At 45.7% G+C, this 16,489-nt stretch overlaps 1 protein-coding gene across 1 annotated transcript in view; it reads right to left on the reverse strand.

Moving 5' to 3' along the window:
* The window catches only part of LIPC (lipase C, hepatic type), a 60,029-nt gene extending 45,088 nt beyond the window's left edge, over positions 1–14,941 (reverse strand). Inside the window, 1 exon segment of the mRNA XM_033167598.1 lies at positions 14,857–14,941. Within this exon segment, the coding sequence (XP_033023489.1) occupies positions 14,857–14,941 (85 nt within the window).
* Between the last annotated feature and the right edge of the window lie 1,548 nt (positions 14,942–16,489).

Below are 16,489 nucleotides of genomic sequence, written 5' to 3' on the forward strand. Positions count from 1 at the left end.
GTTTAATAGATTATTGTATTTTAACATTTTGTTGGAAGCCACCCAGAGTGGCTGGGGAAACCCAGCCAGATGGGCAGGGCATAAATAATAAATTATTATTATTATTTTTCTAGAAAAAGAGGTGCCGGAACTCACCATGAACGCCTCCCTTGTTCTCTTATAATGGCAATGGCGCCCAGCTGGGAGGTGCCGGAACTGATTTTTCTGGTGAGTTCCGGATGGAAAAAAAAACCCTGCCACTCAACTTGTAAATGTACAGTTGAACAAATTTTCACTGTGAAGGGCAAAACTCAGTGGTTCTCTGTCTCTCCTTGGCTGAGCTGGAGAAAGGAATTGAAACAGGTTTAAACAGTCAACATCTGAATGCCCATTTGGAATCCCTTTCTGCTGCTGAGGTCCTTTGAGTTAAATGCCCCAAGTTATATACTGGTGAGACCTGTGTTAGACAGACTCCCAGCCATTTGGGAGCTGCTTCCGAGTTGCCTTCCAAGATCTGAGTGAGTGCATCTCTGCCGTTCTCTCACCTTGAGTGCCACTGCTCTGCAGGTGGAGATGCTCGTGGGTTTGCTAATTAGAGCTAATAATAACTCCCATGACCTGCCTTGGCACACAAATGCTTTTTTTCTTTTTTTTTGCAGCCGGATGTCTGCCCTTCTGTGCTGGTCTGATGGGGTGGAACACGTCACCCTACATGCCCAAGGACTGTAACAAATTAGGCATAAATATGGTCTTTATCACAGTATTGTATTAAAGACAATGCTTCCAAGAGGCTGGTCGGTGTCTCCACATGCTTTGCCTAGATGCACAGGGAGAAGGATCTCCTGCAGCTAAAGCACTTCCACCTAAAGCGTGGATTTCTTTCTGCATGTGCTTTTCAATCAGCTGGAATAAATAGTCATTGAGCGGGCCAGGAAATTCATTGCAGCAACTGTTCCAGGAAGGACACGGAGGTAAATTTTAAAACATTCATAGAATACTCTGAGTGTATAGGGTACAATCCGATTAGTGGTGTTTCTTTGAATAAAAGGCCCCCTGCCCCCCCTCGTCCTTGCCCCCTAAGGTCACTAGGTGTGCCAGCCACAGTATCAGGTAGGATAATACAGTACAGTAAATACAGCAGGGAACCACAAAAACAAATCAGTAAAAAATCCCTGAAATCTAGGTCAGAGAACCACAGTATTTCTCTAAACTGTAAACAATAATTGACAGCTCAGCACCATCTTGAAATGCCTGAGCCAAACAAACTCCTTAAAATATTTTGCAGTGTAATGGGGATTTTTTTTTATAGTGTTTCCCTGAACATTTTTATTGCCAAATGAAAGCTGCAAATGGACAAGATAAAAAGCATGTAGTTGAAAGTTTCACTTTAATTGACCACAGAGGTATTAATAATTAGCATTTATGCAATACTCTAGGTTGTTTTGGATGCCTCATGCATAGCACCAGAATTCTTACAACAGCTTCATTTGGGGGGGGGGGGTGTGCAGAGGGGGCGCTGCCAAGTCCCTCATGGGTAGGGCCTATAAATTCATGGGAGAGCATATGCTCTGCAGACTGAAGGTCTCAAGTTCAATTCCTGGCATAGCATCTCCAGATAAGGCTGAAACCCTGGGGGAGATGCTGCCAGTTAGTGCCGACAATATTGAGCCAGGTGGCCCAATGGTCTGACTCGGCATACGGCTGCTTCCTATCTACACAGAACCATGAGGACTAGAACCTTACTTTTTAGAGGAAAGGCCAATACCTCAGTGGTAGAACATCTGCTTTGCATGTGGAAATGCTCAAGCTCAATCTTTGGCATCTGCAGGTGAGGCTGGGAAAGTTTTCCATTTGAAATCCCGGGCAGCTGCTGCAAGTCAGAACCAAGAGTACTGAGCTAGGATGGAGAGAAAACCAGAGCAACTTGGCCATATCCTTGGGACCTCCTGGCAGCCCCACCAGGTATGGGGGACATCAGCTGCCATTGGCCCAAAGGTTGGTGCTTTGAGCCCACTCAGCAGACTTGAACTCACTGCCCTTGAGTGGGGTGGGGGCCGCTGCTGGGAGGAGGCAGTAAACGTGCCCCCTCCTAATTGATCTTGAGGTCTAAGCCACTTTGTTAAAAAAATTGGGAAGCAGTTGAGCAAGCCTGGTACAAATCGGCAAGGGAAAGCCGCAGAGTTCGAATGATGAATACCTTGACTCAAAAGGCATGGCCTTTGGGGTTGACTTTGGCATGCCTCATTGAACAAACAGGATCAAGAACTACTCTCCTCTCTCTCTTTCTATCTCATTGTTGTTGTTGTTGTTAATTAAATTTCCTGATTTGACTGGGACATCCTGGAATTACAGAAGCTACCCTGGCTTCTGATTAGATTCTGAGATGTCATGTTTTGGCTTCAGTGAGGGCATGGCCCCAAAAAGATGTGTGTCCTGATTTTCCTCTGCAGCATGTTGGAGGGTAAGATATACAGTCGCCTTGGTACTCGGACGTTTTGGCTCCCGAACGCCGCAAACCCAGAAGTAAGTGTTCCGGTTTGCAAACGTTTTTGGGAAGCTGAATGTCCGTTTCAGCTGTTGGCATTGTTCCGGGGTCAATCAGATGCCTTGGTTTGTGAATGTTTTGGAAGTCGAATAGACTTCCGGAACGGATTCCGTTGGACAACCAAGGTACGACTGTATTCCACAAACCAACCAATTTTATTTTAAAAACATACCAGAAGAGAGGTTTCGAAATGTTTTAAATACAAAATTTTATAGAATTGGGAAATAATTGGTTCCATTTCCAAATTGCACCCAGCAGCTCTTAATGGCCAACCAAAATCTCCCCTTTTGTCACTTGAGCCCTTCAGATTGAGCCCAGCCCACTGGTTCAAGAGCAGCTGGGGACAAGACTCTCCCCCCCCTGCATATGAATCACCCCCCCCCCCATCTCCAATCATGGCTCCTTCACACACAGATTGTCAGAGCAGGCTGTGATCACACCTTGGGGAAAGTGCTTCGCTCCACTGCGTGAATTGGTCCCATAATTCCCATTGGTACATATTTATATTTCTCTCTCCTGTGTTTTCCTTGATGTAAACTGTATGTTGTTAGCCCGGAGAATGAAAATATCCTCCAGCTTTCTGTGCTGTCAATCATTCTAGGAAACGGGCACACAATGTTCATTAAAAAACGTATTATTTCATCAAGGCAAGACATGGGAGCTGTAGAGTGGAAATGCTGCTTGTACTGAGGTAACCTCGTTCCTTTTTTTTTGCAGAGGGGGGAGGGTTTATTATTATTATTATTTAAGAAGAGTTTGAGGCATCTGAGGCTGGGGCCTAACTGCTGGCTGGTGTGTTGATTGTTGGACATAGGAAGTTGCCTTCTACAGAGTCAAGGCTCATCTACACTTCTGTTTGTCTCCTGATTGGCAGGCACAGGTCAAAGAGATTTTTCTTTTGCCCCATTGCTTTCCCCAGGAAAACCCACTGCTTACTGCTGAATCAGAACAAATGCCCACCGGTCTTTATGCAGATTAGAGACCAACTAAGTTTGTTCTTGGGGCATGCACACGAAAGCTCATACCAAGAACAAAGTTAGTTGGTCTCTAAGGTGCTACTGGAAGGATTTTTTAATTTTTTATTTTGTTCTGTTTAAGGCAGTGGTTCCCAACCATTTTTTGGCCATGCCCCACCTAAGCACTTCTAAAATCCTGTGTCCCCCCGCCCCGCGGTGACATATTCTTATTATTCAAAAAGTGAACTCCTATTCACGGGAGGAAGCCTAAAAGGCCATTCACTGTTAATAACACATTCTCGAATTGCTCCCCTTAAAAATCAAATTGCCCCCCCATGGGGCGTGTGCCCCTCGTTGGGAACTACGGGTCTAAGGTAACCAATCTCCAATAGGCTTAAATAGGTACAACATAAAGACTGACTTAACAGGGTCCAGAATATGGGGACTGTTGGTGAGGAATGTTAACACCACAGAGATTATTCCAGCCTTCCACAATTTGGTGCTCTCCAAATGTTTTGTACTACAACTCCCATCAGCCTCAGCGTTGTACAGCCATGCCGACAGGGGCTTGGATAGCCCCAGGTTATTGTATCAGGCCCTGCAAAGGGCTGACAGTTCAGACAGCAACCTCTCTCTCTATGCCTACGGTAAATATATTCCACCACTGCTCAAAAATATCTGATGCTTTAGACACAAATAATCTGAATTTTATTAATATATGAAATAGAATATCTATGAATGATATTCAGTCATCAATCTGCAACATCAGGGCAAAAAATGTATGAGGAAAGGTTAGAGCATTTGGGACTTTTTAGTAGTGATAGAAGTTTATAAAATTAGGCATGGCATGGAGAAAGCCAATAAGAGAATAGTTTTTCTCCCTCTCTCATAAACTAGAAGTTGTGGACATCCAATAAAGCTGGATGTTGGGAGATTCAGGACAGAGAAACCTGGTTAAACTATGGAACTCCCTCCCACAAGACCAGTTACAGGTGGGTAGCCGTGTTCGTCTGCCATAGTCGAAACAAAATAGAAAATTCTTTCCAGTAGCACCTTAGAGACCAACTGAGTTTGTTCTTGGTATGAGCTTTCAAGCTCATACCAAGAACAAACTCAGTTGGTCTCTAAGGTGCTACTGGAAAGAATTTTCTATTTTGTTTCCTCCCACAAGATGCAGTGATGGCCACCAACTTGGATGACTGTAAAAGAAGATTGGACAAACTCAGGGAGGAGGAGAGGGCTATCGATGGCTACTAGCCATGAAGGTTATACTCCTCTGCCTCCACAGCTGGAGGAAGCCACAGGAGGGGAGAGTGGTTCTTGTGCTCAGGTTCTGCTTGTGGGTTTCCCACAGGCATCTGGCTGGCTGTTGTGAGAACAGGATGCTGGACTAGATGGTTCCACTGGCCTGATCCTGTAGGCTCATGGTGCTCACCTGCCTTAGAGGGTTGTCAGGATGATTGCAGTGAGATAATGTGACAGAGCGTAACTATGTTAAAGAGCTGTCTGAAGGCAAAGTGTAACTATTATGTATGAATTTTAAAGGATTTGGAATCTATATGTATCTGAGCCTTTAAAAAAAAATGAGATGAAAAAACGTATCTCCTCCTGGGGCTCTTAATTGTACAACCTTTGGAAAGGAAGCACAGCAAACACTTAGTTAAACATTAATGTATGACCTTTGGTGGTCCCCATAACCTCTCCTTACCCAAAGGTTAATTCCAGTTTATAAAGTCAGCTGAACCAAGGGTTAAAATGATGCATGGACTCAGCCACTTCAGGCTTGCAGGGTTGTGTGGGCTGACAGTGTTGTATATCTGAAGAAAGGAAAGATGTCCCTGATGCATAGAAATTTAGCATGTGAAGAAGAGCTCTGGGCTCATTGCTTTCATACATGCTGTTTTCTTGTGCTTGTGGGGCATCAAACATCTCAGCCCCACCAGCCCACAGTAGGGCCTTCCAAGAAGACGTTGGCACCCAGCTCCTCTGACTGTCTAGAATGGCCGTGAAAAGGTCAAAATTGTGTAATGGGCACAAAGAAGGGGGGCAGAATTGTGCCCACCCCTGACCGCCACACACTCATTGGTTCTGCAGACACAGCACATTCTCCACTTAGAGGTTCTGCCATTAGGCATTAGGAATCTGGAGCATCATCATCATCAACCTTTTATTGGCATCAAACAAACAAACATACATACAAAACAGAACCGGATTAATACTTTCACAGTGGCACAAACTATGTTAAAAGAGAAAAGAGACAAGACTCCACTGTCCACGATCACGTCTCTGGGACTCCTGATAACTCAGACGACTGCAGAATATTACAACGAGAAAAGAGCAAATGTAGGTATTGAGCTACCAATTTGGTAAGCTCCTGGTCAGTCCCCGTTAGTAGGAAACGTAAGATTTCCCGCTCTGTTCTCCTTCTAGGGACACAGAGCTGGTCCAGGAATTGCTGGCAGAGATCGTCGTAAAGTTTGCAGTGAAAAACCATATGAACAAGGCTTTCCACCTGGTGGTCATCGCATGGACAAATCCTCTCACCCTCCACCCTGCCTGAGAACCTTCCCCATAGGAGGTTCAATGGATTTGCATTGAACCTGGCCAAACGAAAAAGCCCTTCTTTCTGGGGGGTTCAGTAGGAAATCAAGATAATTACATTTTGTTTCATGTGCCCACGGAAGATGAAAATATAGAGGGGAATCTGGAGCATCATATTCTCTTGCAGGACACTGAGGGAGGGAACTGATGCCAGCATGTGGGGGAAGGGGCAACAGCTTTCTGGACTTCCACCTTGGAATCCCATGAGGCTGAGGAGGACATGATCAAAGGGTTATCTTATTAATCAGAAAGCATCTTTGGACTATGGCCCAGGACCATAGCTGTCAACCTTACTCTTTTTGCAGTGGGAAATGGCGCTGGAATAAGGGAATTTCCCACAAAAAAAGAGAAAGTTGACAGCTATGCCCAGGACCACCCTCTCTTGTCTGCTGCTTTCTTGTTCTGCAGTAGAGTTATGGTTCATCTACGTCTTAATTTAGGAGTCTTTATAAACGAGTGAAGCAAAAAAACAGCTCCACCATGGAAGAAGATTTTTCTTTTTCTTTTTTACAGCACGCAATGTACTTCCATTAACTGTGAAATGTTTTGCATGGTTGATTATGGTGGTGGTTTCATTCAAAATACAAACATCTTGTTTATACCTGCAGAGTGAGGCTGATCAGCGGAACCAGCAGGGCTTCTTGTCAAGAGCAAAACTGCACCTTTCAAGACCCCGGTGGGCAACCTGTGGCCCTTTGCCTTATTTTATGTGACGCTCCAGGCAACTGGCAAGAGCAATCTGTCCCTCTCTGGCAGCTGTTGGGTGGGGAGCGGGAGAGAGAGAAGGGGAGGCAGGAAGGGAAGGGGTGAGAAGGGTGGCCCTGCCCAGCATGGCTGCAGCCCTGCCCAATTGGCAGGAAACCTTCAAGGAAATGGCACCCTCGGCAGGAAAAGGCTGTCTGCCCCTGTTTGGAGTGGAACGTCTTCATGAGTTAACTGAGGCCTGGGACTACTTGAATCAGCTATCACTCTTTCTCAGGCTTAGTTCCCCATCTGTTAAATGAGCATAAAAGTAACATACCTCACCCAAAGTCTGTAAAACTATGCTGAAATCCTGAACCCGGTTACCTGTGCCTCACTGAACTCCATTTAATTTATATCGGAGCAAATGTGCATCGGCAGCGGTGGAATTGGATACTATGGTGCCCTGTGTGAGGCCAAAATTTGGCAGCCCCCCCCCCCAGCCCTTGTGCCTCCTTCCCAAAGCTGGGTGCCTCCTCACCCACCCTTGGGAAGGAAGCGTGAAAGCTCTGGCAGGGTCCTAAAGCCCTCCTACCCCCTTCCCAAAGCTGGAAAAGCACTAACCAGGGGCAGAAAAAGGGGGTGGGGGGTGGGCCGCCCCGAGTACTGCTCGGGGGGTGACACTTGAGGTGGCGCCCTGCCCCCGCGATCGGTGCCGCTGGCGCGTGTGGGGCGTGGCAACTTTTAAGGCTGCAGCGCGCGAACAGCAGCACAGACGCTGTGCTGCTATTCACGCACTGCAGCCTTAAAAACTTGCCGCACCATCACACGATCGAGAGGGGTGCCAGCCGCTCGCGCCCGCCATCTTGGCTGCACTGCGCATGTCCACACATGTGCAGTCCACCTGGGAAGCAGCACGCGTGCCGTGATGTCAGGGCGTGTGTGCTAGGGAGCGGCGCCCCGCCCCCAGGGGGGTGCCCCCGCTTTTGCCACCCCGGGCGGCAAAGCAGCTCCCTACGCCCCTGGCATTAACTAGGCTTTGGGAAGGAGGAGGGAGGACTCCAGGACTGGAGGACCCTGTCAGAAGCTCATGCCTCCTTCCAAAGCCCAGTGCCTCGCTTATTAGGCTTTGAGAAGGCGCCCCCTTGGCTCAGCGCCCAGTAGTACAGTCTTTGTTCATATGATGCATCTGTCTCCCACTCTGCTGTCTTTAATGGTGCCCAGTTTTTGGTTCCCGTTGCTCAGCTTGTACCCTGGGAGGGCTGTTCCTGACTAGAAAGAGAAGAAGAGGAGTTTGGATTTGATATCCCGCTTTTCACTACCCGAAGGAGTCTCAAAACGGCTCACATTCTCCTTTCCCTTCCTCCCCCACAACAAACACTCTGTGAGGTGAGTGGGGCTGAGAGACTTCAGAGAAGTGTGACTAGCCCAAGGTCACCCAGCAGCTGCATGTGGAGGAGCGGAGACACGAACCCGGTTCCCCAGATTATGAGTCTACCGCTCTTAACCACTACACCACACTGGCTCTCAAGAGAAATTCAGACCTGGGGAAGGTATTAATTCAAGGAGTGTACAGTACTTATTTACTTCTGGGTTGCAGCTAAATCCCTCTATTCATAATTAACTAGGGTGAAAACTTCACACACACATTTCTAGCGAGTATTTCTTATTTGCAGGTTTTGGAATAATTGAATTTAGAGCCTGAAGACCAAGGGAGAAATTAAGTCCCTCCATTCATAATTAACTAGGGGGGAATATTTCACACATTCTAGCTAGTATTTCTTGTTGGCAGAGTTTGGAATAATTGAATGGAGAGAGTCTGAGGCCCTGGGAGGGATGTGGTGGAGGTGAATGGCAAATTCAGCTCAGCTTAATTCAATCCATGTGTCCACCCTGTTTGTGAAAGAGGAAGAGGAGAAGGGAAGGACAGGATGTCAGGTTCTGGGAAATCTCATCCTTCAAATCTCAGCACATTCTCCTGCTACAAAAGGTTTAATGAAAACAAACCAGTCCTCATCTGGCCATAAATGGAGTCCCTGGAGTTGTGACCAAAATGTGTTCATATTGAAAAGTCCTTTACAATATGGCATGTTCAAGGGTTACACATTAATCACAAAAGTCTGCTTTAGCTACTGCCCAGAAGGGTTCTCTCTGTCTGCTGTTTCCTGGTACTCCCACAGCGCACTATTCAGCTACTGTTCCAGAGGGGTTTCTTTTTTTTTAGAGAGAGAGAGAGAGATACATAATGTAAAAAAACAGCTGCACCTGTTGTTGTTTTAAAGACATGCAATGCCCACCATTGCACCCTAATGCTGTTCAAGTAACTGGTAACTAACTACCTGGGCCACGGGTCTGCAGAAAACCTCCAGCCTTTGGCAAATTTTGAAAAAGGGATGAAAGATGGCAAAGAAGCAGTTCCTTTTGCATCACAGGACCCACTCCTGGCACAAAGCAAAAGATTCTTTTTTTAAGTTTCTTAGACTGTTTGCTTCCAGCATTCATTTCTCCAAGTGCTGTTCTTTCTGTACCCAAAGAAACACTATCCTATGGCTGAGCTGTTTCTGGAGCCAGATGTTTCACCAGTCCATTGGATGGACTGTTGCTTGTGGCCATTCTTTTTCCAGCTTGGGGTAGGAAAACACTGATTACAGTAGTTGCTTATCCACAACAGGCCCCATCAGAAAATAGTTTACTCAGTGCCACTGGCAAATGGGTGGCCTTCACGAGGCAGCCTTGGCAAACGCCTGGAGCTGGGCCCTGGAGTCACTCTTGGCAAACGCCTGGAGCCGGGCCCTGGAATCACTCTTTCCAGTGACTGCCATGAAAACGTACTTCTGCTGATCGGAAATGGTTGCAGACAGAACTGCCTGGTGCCAAGCATTTCCCCTGAGGCCCAGCTTAACCTTTGCCAACGGCATGGCTTCTCTCTTTCCGAAATGCTAAGGAAAGGGAGAGGATCCCGTTGGAGAAGCCATGTTATGTAAACCATTTGTTCATTTTGCACATTCAGCACCAGAACGCCAAGCTGCAAAATCAGCTCGCAATATACAGGGCAGTGGGGCGGAGAGAAAGCAAAATTCCAGCCTTGTGTTTCCTTCTGGCTGGCATTTCTCATTTGTTTTCTGTCGCCTGGAGGTGCTTTTTAGATAAGTGTTATCTGGTAAACAGCCCAAGTGAAAGCAGTTTGGCAAAGCGGCAAAGAAACCCGAAAACACATGCATGTTTTTAAAACAAAGTCAGTGAAAATTTGGGTGCAATCTTATTGCACCCCCAATGTCTCTTGAACAAACCTTGTAGTTGAGAGTATCAAGGTGGGGGATTTGCAACTGTTGCCATGTGAACATGTGGCCTCTTCTGTCCAGGGTTTCAAATGCTCCATCTTCTGACCCTCCTCCCCTTCCAGATTTTATCTTACAGAGGACTCTCTGGAGTCCTTCAGCAGTGAGGGAAATGCTCTCTGCACCTGCTCAGGAGTAGTTCGATCTATACTTCCGTTTCCTTTTCCCCCAGAGCAGAACCCTCAAAGCAGGTGCCAAATGTGAGGTTGGTTTATTAAATATATATAATGCCTCCCACTTTGAAAAGCAGCCTGCAGATTAGGGATGGGAAAGCTGTGGACCTCCTGGTGCTGCAGGACTGAAATTGCCACAATCCCTGACCTTTTGCTGCACTGACAGGGACTGATGGGAGTTGGAACCCCACAATTCCAGGTTCCTCGTCCCCTGTTCTAGTACAGTATATATTCAACATTTTGAAACCAGTTGAGGACAGGCTACTACAGAATTAAAGCAACAACACATCCCATGTAAATGAGCTTTCCCCGCCTACAAATGTGCAAGGCAGTAATCCTTTCTATTTCCACCTGTGAAATGTCTGTGGGTAATGCTATCTATTTAGCCACCAGCAATATGGAGGAATGGCAAACGCTTAGAATTTCAAAAGTCGCCCTACAATTGTTAAGAAGCTGGCGTGGGTGTTTTCCAGGCCTTGGGAAATAATATTTTGAGGCTAGTTGTATTCTATTTAATCCATTTCAGTATACAAAAGCAAGGCGGAAGCAAAATCCCCTAACTTTCCTGAAGCCACAACTCTTTAATTGACGCTAAAATCAATTTCTCAGATGTTGTCGTGGAGCCAGCATCCTCCTCCTCCTGCTCTTGCTTTTCTTTGCATTTCTCCGCCCATCGGAGAAAGATTTCAGCATCTTGATGACTGTGGCACAGGGCAACATCATTCCAATTAACCATAGTGAAAGTGAGTGCGGTATTTGACAGAAGAATGGCTGCCGTTGCTAAGCAAACACTGCTCAGCTATGCCTGTCAGAGATAAAAGCTGGCTGAGAGGGCTGGGTCCAAAGTTCTCATTAAAAGAGCATTAGGGGATGCTGCTGTGCTGCGCTGAGTGGAGAGGTGGCCACCTCTCTTGGCTTTTGGACAGCTCAGTCGCTTGCTTAATGGCTTGTGATGACTGGTAGTAAAAGCATTCTGGGAAATGATATATAATGAAATGGGAAAAAAATGTTTAAAATAACCTTTATAAAGAAACCAGAAGCATTTTTATTAGGAATTGTAGGTACCGAGATTCATACATACATACAAATCCTTTATTCGACCGATAGTCAGAAAGAAGAAAAACATTTCTCAATACAAAATTATAGAACTAAAAACATCAGAGGGATACACAATTAAAAATAGGACAGCACTAGTAAACCACATACAGATAACCCACATCAAGACATTCGATTTTGCGCTTCCGACACTTGAGCGCCAGGAAGAGGAATTTAGTCACAGATAAGGCTATTTTCCCAGTGGGCTTATTCAGCAGATATGCTACCTGCCTTTCTCTTAATCGAGAGCTAAACTGAGATAAATATGGGGCTATGAGATATTGTCTTAAATCGTTATAAAAGGGACAACTCAGTAGAATGTGTTCTGTGGATTCTACCTCTCCTAAAGCACAATGGCACGTTCTCTGATCATATGGAACTCCTCTAAATCTTCCCCTCAAAACCGCCGAATCCAGAACGTTCAGTCTGGCCGCAGTGAGAAGTCTGCGGTATTCCACATAGTGGATATCTGCCAGGTAACGGGCTGGTGCAGCCCGATACACCTGCTCCCCCAGAAACATCCTAGGTTTCATGCGGGCTATGTCTTCCTGTCTGGCGATATCCCCCAACCTCTGAGCGATCATCGCTTTAGCATGTTGATACGTCATGGACTCTATATAAAGGGAGGACAGTCCGCACTTCTGCAACGAGATTCCAAAGGAGATTCCAAAGGAGCAGAAAAGACTTTTAATGTATGCAATGACGGCCGCAGGGATGCTACTAGCCCAGAGATGGAAAGAAGATAAAGTCCCTGCCAGAGAAGAATGGCAAATTAAGCTGTTGGACTATGCCAAAATGGCAAAACTGACTGGAAGGCTCAGGAACCAAGAAGACAAAGCTTTCAAGAAAGAATGGGAAAGATTTATAATTTATTTAAGAGAGACCACTGTAAGCAAATGCAAACAATAGCAGGATTTTAACAACATTTGTAATAAATACTTTGGATGATATGAATAGGCATAAAATCTGGATGATGAAATAATAAGCAGGTGAAATTGATGACAATAGGACCCATGGAGGGGATGGTGGGAAGTCTTAAAGTTCAGAGAAATCTCTAAAACTGAGTATGCATTTCATATTATTATAATTTTACACTTGTGAAATCAAATAAAAATTATTTGCAAAAAAAGAAAGAAGGGCTGGCCTTCCTAGGACTAGTGACTACTTTCTGCGGCTCAGCTTGTCTATTTGCAAATAATCAGCTTGTACTTTATTAAAAGGCTTACAGTGTGTCTTTTTGTACTGACGTGGTTACAAGCCACTCCTGGAACATCCAGTGCTTCGTGGAAATGGCAAGCGTGACGCAATAAAGAGACGCAATAAAGAGACCCATGTCCCTAAGAGGTTGATTTTGATACAAACCTACTTGCAGGGTGGCATAACCTTACATTATGTGCTGTATGCAGCCTCCATTTTAATTGTGCCTCCTGCTAATTGCAGAAAACCAACAAGACTAAATTGACCCTCACCAAAGTGTATTCAGCACACAAGTTGGTTTTCTATTAGGTGTGCTCTTTTAAGTAGGTATTTCCTTTGTAAGCGGGTGCATTTTTTTTTAAAAAAAAGGGTTCGCAATATCCTTTTGCAATAATGCCTTTTGCAATGGGACCATTTCAACACATGGTTCAGCAGGACTGCTGTTAAAGGACAGAAGTGAAGGGGCTCCTCTGTTTGCTAGAGGGTTGTACATATGGTTTTCATGAAAAACCACAAGCCCAGTACAGGTCGACGATGGTTTGTTTGTAAAGGGGTGACCTTTCCCCTTGAGAAATGCTTTAAGCAGAACTGATTGCTGTGCCAATTACATCGCAACCACTGGCAGGTTTGAAAAGGTAAGATGGGTTATGAGCAGCAATAGAAATTATCAAAACTTTAGCTACAAGGAAGAGATAAAAAATGCCAGGACAGGTGGAGGTTATTCAGAGAAAGCTGGCTGTTCAGATTCGATCCCCACCCCCCCACCCCCACCCCGCTTTAAAAGGTTACTCCTAAACTCTGCTAAATTCAGGTTTCAGACTCATTCCAACTTAAGTGTTTTGGGAAGTTTTTGATGTTTGAAGTTTTATTTAGTCCTCTATTGGGAGCTGCCCAGAGTAGCTAGGGAAACCCAGCCAGATGGGTGGGGTATAAATAAAAAAAATTATGCACACGAAAGCTCATACCAAGAACAAACTCAGTTGGTCTCTAAGGTGCTACTGGAAAGAACTTTCTATTTTGTTTCGACTATGGCAGACCAACACGGCTACCCACCTGTAATAAAATTATTGTAAGTGTTGAGCCTGCAGAGCTATTGCTGCAGCCTCCTATAAGAGCAGGAGAGTGAGAGCAAGAGAGAGCAGGCAATTGTTGGTGCAGGAGTTCAAAACCAAAAAGCCTTTCTGGAGCTGCCCAAACGCATCTTGTATTTTTAAAAATTCTCCTACCAATTTTTTCCCCGTGCTATTAATTTTTTACTAATATTTCTAGACTGCTGTTCCACCAATAAGCCTTCAAAGTAGCTAGCAATATTTTTTTTAAAAGAATTCCTGGTAAAATAATAAAAAGCACTACTCCATCCTTGCAGTTCACCTGTGTGTAAGCACCCATGTTGTTGTAAGGGGAGGCGATGCAAGGAGGGTCATACAGCCCCTATGTTTTTAAAAGGGAAGCATAGTCTTCAGAAGGGGCTGTTCTGAGAAATGATGGTGAAGACATGCTTAACCTGACGACCCCCAACTGCGCTCCCCCCATCATGCTACAAATTGCCACCTGTTCTCTTTCATCCTCCATTGCCACTGCCCAGTTGGCTCCAGGAGTGGCCTGGGCTCTCAGGCCCAGTGATCAAAATTTGCTCCCACCATGTTAAAGTTGGCCTCCGTCCACTTGTAGACCAACAAAAACATCTTTATTAACCTATTGGTTAAACCAACAGAGCTTGCAGCAGCCCTTCTCACTTTACAATGATCTTACACAAACGGATGTTTTGCCAGGGTCTCTTTGATTCAAAGGAACAGGATGCTGTGCTACTTCAGGCAACTCAGATGAACAAAAGGGAGCCAAGAATGAGAGCCCAGATGTGGGATTTTCCTTGAGACCACAAATATTACACACACACACACACACACACACACTTAAACTATTGCAAGCAGATGTGCCTTGCTCGATCCAGCCACGGCTGGCTTTGCTCAGCTACCCTGGAGTCACCTAGATTTTCACTAGTATTTCAGTCTCTGTTACAGAACACTGTACTCGGTTTCCCAATGAGCAGGTACTTATGGGTGCTAATCTTTTTCCTTTTTCTTTCGCTAAGCCACTTCAGTCCTGTTATAAGAGTTACCAATTCGGGAAGAACGTGGGCCCGATCCTGCCCACCTTGCACTCGAAGCAGACCCACATTTCCCCAAATTTTCCCATTATCTGTCCTCGAACAGCATCTACCATTTACTCAGCACAGCCACGGCACAGTTTCCACAAATGCATGTTAAAAATCTAGAAAGTTGGCAACTCACCTTTCTTCTTCCTGCTCTTTGGAGTCTCAGAACTAACAGCAAGGCAGGAAAGGAACAGAAGTGAGAGGATGAGGAAGCTGTTCATCTCTTTGCCTTTTTACACAACAAGAGAGGCTGCTTTCATGTGTGATGTAGGCACAGGAAGGAAAGGAATAGCCCCCCTTGCTCATCAATACATAGTGAGGACTAGCTGCTCATTAATGATTAACCTTTGAAATGGAGTTCAGTGTCTTCCCCTCTTTGGCCCCAAAGAAACATCACCTTAATCTGAGTTGGTCTTTTCTTTTAGGCCTAACAGCAAAGAACCACCCCTAGCCTAACCCCAAACCAAAACAGAACTAACCTTTTATGTGTGTTTTTAAGTTTGTTCAATTTTGCACGGATCAAAATGTGAGGTTGTTTGTTTTGTTTTATGAAATACTGTGGTAGTTCACTCAGTTTGGGTTGTCCAAACATATTGCAAAATGGGTACAGGAAATGAAGCCTGTCCCCCCCCCCCCATCTTCTCTGAACTATATGCTCAACATCAAAAAAACTAAGATCATGGCCACTGGTCCCATCACCTCCTGGCAAATAGAAGGGGAAGTAATGGAGGCAGTGAGAGATTTCACTTTCTTGGGTTCCATGATCACTGCAGATGGTGACAGCAGTCACGAAATTAGAAGACACCTGCTTCTTGGAAGAAAAGTAATGACAAACCTAGACAGCATCTTAAAAAGCAAAGACATCACCTTGCCGACAAAGGTCTGTATAGTTAAAGCTATGGTTTTCCCAGTAGTAATGTACGGAAGTGAGAGCTGGACCATAAAGAAGACTGATCGCCGAAGAATTGATGCTTTTGAATTATGGTGCTGGAGGAGACTTTTGAGAGTCCCATGGACTGCAAAAAGACCAAACCTATCCATTCTCAAGGAAATCGGCCCTGAGTGCTCACTAGAAGGACAGATCCTGAAGTTGAGGCTCCAGTACTTTGGCCATCTCATGAGAAGATAAGACTCCCTGGAAAAGACCCTGATGTTGGGAAAGATGGAGGGCACAAGGAGAAGGGGACGACAGAGGATGAGATGGTTGGACAGTGTTCTCGAAGCTACTAACATGAGTTTGGCCAAACTGCGGGAGGCAGTGAAGGATAGGCGTGCCTGGCGTGCTCTGGTCCATGGGGTCACGAAGAGTCGGGAACGACTGAACAACAACAAAGCAGAGTGTAGGGACGCGGGTGGCGCTGTGGGTTAAACCACAGGGCCTAGGGCTTGCTGTTTGTGAGCTCCCGTTGCTCGGTCCCTGCTCCTGCCCACCTAGCAGTTCGAAAGCACGTCGAAGTGCAAGTAGATAAATAGGTACTGCTCCAGCGGGAAGGTAAACGGTGTTTCCATGCGCTGCTCTGGTTTGCCAGAAGCGGCTTAGTCATGCTGGCCACATGACCTGGAAGCTGTACACCGGCTCCCTCGGCCAGTAACGCGAGATGAGCGCCGCAACCCCAGAGTCGGACACGACTGGACCTAATGGTCAGGGGTCCCCTTACCTTTTTAAGCAGAGTGTAGCCAAGGGGCCAGGGGGGCAGCTGCCCTCCTAGATCAAGTAAAACAATAGAAATACTTAACTATCTGACCAATCACATCGGTTCTGCCCTCCC

This window comes from Lacerta agilis, chromosome 13 (assembly GCF_009819535.1).
Source record: "Lacerta agilis isolate rLacAgi1 chromosome 13, rLacAgi1.pri, whole genome shotgun sequence".
Classification (NCBI taxonomy): domain Eukaryota; kingdom Metazoa; phylum Chordata; class Lepidosauria; order Squamata; family Lacertidae; genus Lacerta; species Lacerta agilis.